At 34.5% G+C, this 9597-nt stretch overlaps 2 protein-coding genes across 2 annotated transcripts; both read right to left on the reverse strand.

Annotated features, from left to right (window-relative positions):
- Window positions 1-819: 819 nt before the first annotated feature.
- Window positions 820-4556, reverse strand: LOC108206718 (U2 small nuclear ribonucleoprotein B''). Its single transcript, XM_017377109.2, has 5 exons — window positions 4313-4556; window positions 3891-4063; window positions 2600-2693; window positions 1664-1737; window positions 820-1346 (listed from the first exon to the last, which is right to left on the reverse strand). Exons 1-5 carry the CDS (start codon window positions 4383-4385, stop codon window positions 1068-1070), a joined length of 693 nt encoding a protein of 230 aa, XP_017232598.1. The 5' UTR covers window positions 4386-4556; the 3' UTR covers window positions 820-1067.
- Window positions 4557-4676: 120 nt separating this feature from the next.
- LOC108222599 (uncharacterized) lies at window positions 4677-7734 on the reverse strand. The gene is made up of 3 exons (XM_017396498.1): window positions 7731-7734; window positions 5632-6028; window positions 4677-5580 (listed from the first exon to the last, which is right to left on the reverse strand). The coding sequence occupies exons 1-3, from the start codon at window positions 7732-7734 to the stop codon at window positions 4677-4679; spliced, it is 1305 nt and encodes a 434-aa protein (XP_017251987.1).
- Window positions 7735-9597: the final 1863 nt, after the last annotated feature.

Genomic DNA, 9597 nt, shown 5'->3' on the forward strand with positions numbered 1-9597 from the left:
CAAGGCAGAAAAAATAAAGAAAGTTTAGTTAACGTGTGACGAGGGGGATGATACAGAAGAATTCTAGAAGAAGAGAAAGATGCCAAAAATAAGAGAATAGTGAAAGACGCGTTAACATATGAGACCAGCCTGGAGCCATTGACTTTTCTTGTTGTTGGATAAAATAGAGCCTAGTCAGTAGTCATCCAATATGTCATTCCACTGGAATTAATAATATTCTAATCGTATACTCACAGCCTTGCAGCTGACGATGATCATGCATTCAGACTTTCTTGTTTTAAAACCTAGGACACTTTTTGATTTGGTGCAAGACTCAACTCTTGCTGTTCAAACCCTTTTGTCAATGCAATCTTTTGTGGATGCAAACATTTTGGTAGAGCTCGGATCGTGAGTGAAAATAAAAATGAAGGATATTAGACAACAAATATTTTTATCCATGCAACATTTTCAGAGTCTATGCATCATCAGTTGAAATGAAATTAGGAAATGAGAATGAAGAGTATGAGAATGAGGAGTATATAATAGGTAACCAAAACTGAGTGTAAAGTTTAATTTACTCTTCAAGTTATATCAGGGTTCTATTCTAGGTCACAAAATTGTTAATTCAAACACAAACACATAAATTTAATATCTCAGACTCCGTTAACACTCATTACCTATCAACTAAACATCATTGATTCAGAGAAAGATCTGTAGTGGATATGTGCTCTCATAATTATCTGGCATCACAGTCATCACCCGTCTCAATCTCCAATTACCATGGGTGTAAACTGTTGTGCGGTCCACATCACCGAATAATTTAATGATAATTTCCACAAATGATATCCAAGATGACCAATAAAGTATTGAAATATACTCTTACAAAATCCACATTGATAGAATTTCGATAAATTTGCTCATTGTTGAGTTGCGATTCCATGCATGTATTATCCAGACATGAAAAGGAGACAACCGCGGTTACAGCTACAAAAGACCTACAGGATTACAGTAATAGAACTCGCCAAAGTTCTCACATTTGGTGCTTGCTAACCAGCCCAAAAAATGAAAGGTTTACACAGCAGGATAGTTTACTTCTTGGCATAACTAATTCCCATTGGATTCTGCGGGGTGATTTTGAAGCCTTGAAGGGCCTCCATTGCCACTAACGACTGGTTATCATCTTCAAACTCTACAAAGGCAATGCCTGGCTTGGCATCAATCATCCGGACTTCCCTAAAACCAGGGTACTGTTTGAAGAGAACTTCCAGCATGATATCTGTTGTCTCATGTGGCAGATTCTGTATGAACAGTATATTGTTCGGAGGAGCAGCTGCTTCTTGTGCACTAGGCTTACCTTGGCGGGAGCCCTGCAGATAGCACATATAACAATTAAATTTAAGTCATCTTAGTTGAAGTAAAATATCCTTATTTTAACTCATTGTCATCATAAACATGTGCAAGTACACTAATTTTATAATTAGGCGCAGATGACTATAATTGATAATCATATTCAATTACAATATGATACTTTATGTTACAAGTTCTATTAGGCAACAGCAGTTTCTTGTAACAGGAAGATAGATTCTAGTAATCACACAAACCTAATACGAAAAAGGGGCCAACAAATTAAGAAGTTAACTGGGGAGGAAATGGAGATATTAATTAATAGTTAGATAACACATACCATAGGGCCTCCATTGGTCTCAGCTCTCACTCCATTAGTGCCAGCAGGTTGTGACTCTTGTTTCTTCCTTTCAGCTGGATATATAAATGTACAAACAGGTATCAGATATCAATATTACCAATGTGATTAGGCATGTGTAACAAGTACTCTTGGAAGTTAAAACAACTTGTATTAGTTCTTGAATTCAGAAAGTAGATTGTCATTATTGAACACTGTTTAACTGTTGCAATATTATTTTAGCATAGCAACAAGCAAAAGATTTAAAAAGTTCACAAGGTACAACCAGAAGTGTATGAAATATTGCTGCGAACAATATAATCACCTAAACTTATAGGACAATGCAAAACTCGATCGACATTTTATAAGCTCGCACATAATTTCAAGAATAAACTTCATCTTAAATTTGCTAAAAGCTTTTAGCAACATGACTGATGCAGCTTGGCCTAATTTTTTCATCACTGTTATTTTGAATGTGAACATAAGGGCTAAAGACATTGAACGGGCAATAACTTTGGGTACGAGGACCATGTTTCAAGATCATTATCAGCCCCCTCAAGCCATACAATATATCAACAAATACAACCCCAATTAACTCATTCCTCTTAGTATTTTGCCACATCAAAAGAAATCAATTGCTGCTATAGGTGGACTAAGAATATTTATACAGTCTTTAGTTAATTTTCCTGTCACAGTTATACCCCACACCCCAGTTTAAAGAACAAACATGTAAACAAATTTGTCCTTTGGTAACATTATTATTCTTGTAGCAGAATTACATATATAACTAGCAATGAACATATAATCATGATGACACACATAAATCCGGTACACAAAATCAGATCAAAATAGAGAAAGAAAAAAAATGGCAATTTCAACATGTCAAGGGAAGAGAATGAAGAGATGCATCATCATTAAATATCAAACAATTCAACTGACCTTTTTCCTCTTGTTTCTTTTTCACATCTTTAGGTACAAAACTACCATCAGCTTTAGCAACACAATCCGACTTGCTTTTGGCATATTGTATACGCTATATGATTAAACAGAGTCACATTAGAACAGTATGATTTAATATAAAAACTTTCTTCATGTGTGAGTGAGACATTAAAACTTCTCATAAAGTATACAAAGATAAATAGCATTCACTGACAGGTCATGTAACATCATGAGGTAAGAAGAGGTAAAACCTCAATCTCTTGAAAGACAAAGTACCTATAATTATAGTGAGCTGACACTAACCAGTAGAAAAGGAAGAAAACGCCTGATGTTATATTTAACTGGGGAGAATGAAATGAATGTAATTAATGGGAAATAATGGAGGTAGTGTGAAAATTTTGAAGGAAAAAAAAGAAGAGCAATCGCATATATTCTATGATGAGATTCGGGTAAAATATGAATGACTGGGTATGATAAAGAATGGAGCATTGCTTCTCAAATTAGGGATTTGATCTCTAGTTTAGTTTGTCAGGGACATAATGGAGAAAGGAGATAATATTTTTGAGCACTTAGCCATTGTATCATTCAACTATCATTCATCTCAACCAAACAACACATAAAAGACTTAGTTAAGATTGGTTGGATGTGATGAAACATATTGAGACTAGAATGAAATTACTATTATTTTGTTTCTTTGTCCATTCCTTCATCAATTCCATCTCGTTAATTTAAACTAACACTCGCTCAATTTAAATTTAAATAAAGTCCCAATCCTTTCTCCTACTTGTACAAATCACAAACCTCATTACAATTAGTTCACATCCTATCACATTTTCATGCACATCTATATCATCCTTTAATCCTTAAAGCAACTTTATCACGATCCAACCAACAGAACAAGGTCTTAACTGTTGTTGCAAGTAATGCCAAATGTTAAACACTTTAATACCGATGTTAAGCTTTCTTATTTCTAAACCATTCTAAATTTCTGCAGCCACTAGTCAAATTCTAGAGAGAGCAAAAATGGTGGTGACAAGGACTTTGAGTGCAAGACAAGGACTCACATATGCATCACTTCAAGAGCAAATAATTATGATGCCTTATGGCGCAAATATGATAGTATCACGCATTTTATATCCAATGTTGCTACTTGACACATGGTACATTATCACATACAACTTCGTACAGGCACAAGGAACACGATAATCATGTCATCACCAAGTCCATTTTCTCTAAACACTTCACATGAAACAGACAAATAAATAATAGTCACAGGTCATCAAAAACTCACCATAGGCTTTTCGTAAAAAGGAAAATTCTGCATCTGTCGAACAGCATTACTAGCAGCAGTAACTTCACTAAAAACAAGCCACGCCTGTCCTCTCAGCTTCGGTGTCTTCAAAGCAACAATGTCCAAGATCCTTCCATACTGCGAGAACAAGGCATACAGAGATCTCTTCAGCTCTGTGAAACCAGTAAAATAACTGTGAATTTTGCTCAACGTTATCATTATAATCTATTACCAAGTTCCACACACGAATATAGATATAAATAATCAATAACATTATCTATGAAAGACAAATTAGAGATTCAAGTTAAAAATTCATAACCTAGGGCTAATTCGAGACCTAGTGAGAGAGAAAGGGAAGAGGGAGGGAGAGAGGGAGGGAGAGAGTGAGAGAGAGAGACTGAGAGTGAGAGAGGGATAAGTACCTTCTTTTTTGACCTTTTCGTTGAGATTTTTGATGTAGATAGTTTGATTAGGAGGTATGTCTCCGGTGAGCATACTTGCTAATGCTAATGGAGCAAATCAGTATGAGCAAGTTTATGTGTTTTGGGGGAGAAGAAGATGAAAGTGAGTCGCAGCAAACGAGTTCTTCACCTCGGAACCCTAATTTACAATTTCAATCGATTGGGTTGGGTCATGTAAGTCCAGTTAACTAGTTCTGCGGCCAACCCAAACTTTGATACTGGGCTGCTTTTTGGACTTTACTAATCGTAAAGGACCGTTTAAAAAAGATTTAAAAATTTTGTGCGGCAATGATTTTTTTTTTTTTTTTTGAACTCACGGACTGTTTTATTCATTAGAACAATTATTCATGATAGTCTCTAATAATTGAGAAGGAGGAGACGTAAATACATGGGAGCAATTAACTGAACAAGGATATCTAACTAAGTCATGAGCTACCTTGTTAGCTTGCTTGCGGACATAAGATAACACAAAACCAGGGATCGATTGGATGATCGACTTACAAGAATCCACCACATGACCCACCTCTAGTAAATATTTTTTCTTCCCCTGCAAAGCCCGGATTGTGAGAAGAGAGTCTGATTCTATGATGCCCTGTTCATCACCTCGCTGCATAATCCAAGAAAGAGCTTCTCTTACTCCAATACTTTCAGCCTCAAGGATTGTAGCAGGCCGCGGAAGAGACATAACTTTTGCTGCAATGAACATACCATTGTGATCCCTCACAACATTACCAACCGAGAATGTCTCTGACCGAGGAAACACGGAGGCGTCAACATTCACTTTTAACATACCTTGTGGAGGGGGTCTCCATTTTCGATTACTCAAGCTATCTGCATTGCTTCTATTAGTACTAGCAGGTTCCTCTTGCTTTCTGGCTTTCCTCCATTTATGAATAGTATTAAAGGCCAGCTCCATGGCTGTATTTGCCGGAACTATTCTGTCTTCCCAAACTTTCTTATTTCGCCAGAACCAGATTCCCCATAGAATAGTTGCGAGCTTAATACTCTCAACATAGCTCGATGTTTCTATCTTATTTAAAAGCCAGTCTAGAGCGAAAAACACTTGAGACATATCTAAAGAAACCCCTGCAGCATGCCAACATTCCTTCGCAAAAGTACAGTCAAAGAATACATGGAGCAAGTGTTCCACATCCACATTGCATAAAGGGCAAAGAATAGTGACAGGAATACCTCTGTGCCTGAGATGGTTCCTTACTGGTAGATTATTCCTGCAGAACTTCCAGAGAAAGACTTTCAACTTAGGAGGCACGTTCATTCACCATAACTTGTTCCAGCCACCAGAGCGAGTACAAATAGAATCACCAATGTTACGATTATGCCAGAAATGGTAGCCAGTCTTTACATTATATATTTCATCATTAGACATGGCCCAAACTATTCTATCTTCAACTAAATGTTGCAGCACAAAGGTTGCCAGAATAGTATTTGCATCATCGACATTGAACAACTCATAAACTTTGTCTACATCCCATATATTGGTACCTGGATAAAACAGCGAGGAAACTGTTTCACTCCTGCCTTCATAGCGCCAATGGTTCTCAACTTTAAAGTCCCTCTTTCTGGACAGCCAAGGATCCTTAGTTGCTATAATCTTCTTACCATCACCGACAACCCACCTATATCCCGTGGCCAAAACATCCTTTGCCTGCCATAGACCTATATCCCGTGGCAATGAATTTTTAATGGCTCTTTAAACATTTAGAAACATTATTATGAAGTATTAAATTCATTTATCTTCCACTCTATTCACTTCTCTTTCGTTCTAACTCCAACTTTTTTCTGAAAAAGATAATAAAACATAAATAAATAACAAGTTTAAACAGCAGTGTTAAAGTTGTCACAATATTCAATGTGTTAACTTGTTAAGAGATATTCTCCTTCTGTCCCTTTCATTTCTTAACATTTCTTTTTTGCTGCTTCACACGCATTTTAATGCGCCTATAAAACATATTCCATCTGGTTCATTATATAGGGTATTTGACTTTTTACACGTAACTTTAGATAGTTTAATCATATAGCAAATACTTATATTTTGTGATTTTTTTCTGAATAAAAATATAACATAAATATTTTTAATCAAAAAAAAAATTTTAAAAATAATAATTTTAAACATGTAGTCAAACCTCCTAAGGATACGTGTAAAAAGTCAAACGCCTCTATATAATGGATCAGAGGGAGTAGTTCCATAACTTTTTTCTAAAATTTTCTTTTTTATGAATTAAAATTTAAACATCGAACTTTTATCCGGACTTAAGAAATTTTTTTAAAAAAAATTATAAAACTATATTTTATAAGAGTATCAAAATGCGTGACATGCCCCCGTCTCCTAATGTGTAGAATTGAGGGGGAGAGAGGGAGTATATTATATTATTTTAAAAAAAATGATTTAGGAGTCCCACTCCCACCAAAGATGCTCTTGGAGCATAAGTACAAGTGGGACATTATAAGTAGAGAATAAGTAATGTGAGATTTTTTTTTAAATGATGTGATATAGTAAAAAATAATTTTAACAGGGTTATTTATGTGTATAGAGGGGTATAACATTGTGGAAAATGTAGATCCCCTCAAAAGTGTTCCCAAATCTATCGATGCAAATACATCATTCAAACCACTTGAACTACACAAACAATTAGTTTGTTATTCAAAAGCATTAACCACATACTTTAAAGCTTTTGTATTCATATTTGTTTCAATATCTTATTTATTTGAGACAAGTTATTATTTCAGTTAAATCTCATATATTGTTTACATGATAGAAATCATGCCTGATATAAGCCGCTTCAGCGTGCCTTATATGCTGAGCTTCCTGGCAGGTTTGGGCTTATTCTTCACATTTCCTAAAACTTTTACACCTCCATTGTAATGTTTTATCATCATTCGATTATGTTAGAGTTATGGGTGCTGTTCCTGTATCAGCAACTAACTTTTACAGACTCTTCTCTGTTAATTCACATATCTTGCTGTACCCCGGAGGTGTGCGTGAGGCTCTTCACCGAAAGGTAAGACTTGGTGTATTCTTTTCTTTTTGCTAAATGTTGGATTATATCCACTTACTTAAAAATGATTCCACTACTATATCAAGAATGCGAGAATATGATTTCATATACTAGTTTCTGTGAATTTCTTTTTAGTTAAATAATACAATCTTCAATTAGAAAGACATTTCGAAGCATCTGTTCTGATTTAGTGATAAGTTCTGTTTTTTGAACATACTGATGGTGGACCTCGACTTCTTATGAAATTTACCGGGGTTACTAGTTAAACTTACCAGCATACTTTTACCCAAAATAATAACCTGCATTAACTCTATTTTTTGCGAAAATAGTAACCGTTGTCTTTGTGAATATGAAAATAGTACCCATTTCTTTTAGTTCCAAGGTGGTATTTCTTATGTAGGAACACTCGATTTGACCCTGACATACGCTCTGCTCCTATCTCTGTTCTTCTACAATGTGTTGGAGAATTTATTTTGTGTTAAGGAACAAGGAGGGGAACATATATGTCCCTCAACTTCAGGTATACACCGTTAAGCTTAGCTAAAAACCAGATGAGAGCTTCTGGTTTAAAGTGAACAAGAACTATGTTGTCACTTCTGTGACAGCATCATATGTTCGACAAAACTGGATAAAACTAGTTTACCAGTTGCTACACGATTAAACATCTGTAAAATTAGTAAGTTGTTTAGTTCCATAGAAAGATTGATTGACATCAACAACATATGGAAGGCTGCAATTAAGTTGATAATTCTTTCCCATATCTCTGGCTCAGTTTTTAGGGATTGTGGGTAAGGAAGTTTATTTTTCTGCCGTCTATGGTTTTAATACTATTGAGCTTAGGAAAAAAATTGTGGAGTTCTATAGATAATGTAGTTAGAGATGTTCAGGGTCTTTTATTCATTAGTGGTGATTTTAATTCTATTTTACTGGAAGAAGATAGATTTCAAGGATACCAGTTTACTGAGCATGAAGATCTAGATTTGCAAGGTAATAGCTTAACAGTTGTGAAAACAATTGGAAGCAAATTTACTTGGTGTAATAATTAAGAAGGTGAGGATAGAATTTTATCTAGGATTGACAGGTGTGTTGCAAATCTGGACTGGATGAAAGAATATTCTAATGTTGTGGTGGAACCGTGGAAGTGTTGGATAGAAATACTTCAGACCACTGTCCTTTGATGGTAGAGTTATATCATAATGATTTGAGAAGGAAATCTCCTTTTAGATTCTTGAATGTGCAAGGTGTTTATGTTTTATGTTTTTTTTCCCGCATTCGTTGCTATACTTGCCGGGGATGAACTCCTATCTATAATCACAATTATGTACACTTTTTTTTTTCCGTGAAGTTTTTTCCAGATCAATATCTTCCAATTTTTTCCTCGCTTAGTCAAGTTAGACCTTTCCCCCCAAACAAGTAATAATTTGTGCCTATCAAATTTGAATATGTTTTGAAATTTTTCTGATTAAAATAAATTGTGAAAGTAACTATATATTACTTTATTTTTGAATTTTTTTATTAGAATAATTTTGTGATGTTAACTATTTATTATGTGGGATTAAATTTGCCTTATTAATTTTAATATTGTGTATAATTATTATTTTTGTTTTGGGTGTTCTTTAAGAAAATATATAACATAAAATTAATTTTGTGATGGGGATTTATATGCTTTCACAATTAAAATTGATAGGTAATATTTGTTTAATATTAAAACAAGGAGTCATAAACATGTATAAGACAAAATTTATTTTGGATTAAAAAACGGAATCATAAATATGCAAGTATAAGCAAAACCGAACCGGAATCGAACCACCGAACCGAACCCTGTAAATTCGGTTCGGTTCGGTCCTAATTTTCTGAAAATTTGGTCCATTCGGTCCGGATCAGATAGATCAAAATAAAGTTCGGTCCGGTCAGGTTCGTAAAAACATATTTCGGTCCGGACCGAATAGTCCAAAATATATATATTTTTAATATATATTTATATTATATATATCTTATATGTTATAATTATAATATGTAATTTGTAAATTTAATTATATCTATCTTTAATGAATTGGGGGTGATTAATTAATATGAAAATTTTAAAATAAATCATGAATTTTAGTTTTATTTATAATATAATTTGTTATTTTTAAATTAATTTCGGTTCTTTGGGTCCGGACCGAACCGAATTATTTTAGTTCGGTCCGGTTCGGTCCATTATAATACTTGGTCCGGTTCGGTCCGAAA

This window comes from Daucus carota, chromosome 1 (assembly GCF_001625215.2).
Source record: "Daucus carota subsp. sativus chromosome 1, DH1 v3.0, whole genome shotgun sequence".
NCBI classification, from domain to species: Eukaryota; Viridiplantae; Streptophyta; class Magnoliopsida; order Apiales; family Apiaceae; genus Daucus; species Daucus carota.

Coding starts and splice junctions, on each gene's coding strand:
- LOC108206718 (XM_017377109.2), bottom strand. CDS start 4,385: ATGCTCACCGGAGACATACCTCCTAATCAAACTATCTACATCAAAAAT. Junction 2,694..3,890: donor CTTTTTACGAAAAGCCTATG/GTGAGTTTTTGA, acceptor TTAATCATATAG/CGTATACAATATGCCAAAAG. Junction 1,738..2,599: donor AAAGAAACAAGAGGAAAAAG/GTCAGTTGAATT, acceptor TTATATATCCAG/CTGAAAGGAAGAAACAAGAG.
- LOC108222599 (XM_017396498.1), bottom strand. Junction 5,581..5,631: donor GGTGGCTGGAACAAGTTATG/GTGAATGAACGT, acceptor GAAGTTCTGCAG/GAATAATCTACCAGTAAGGA.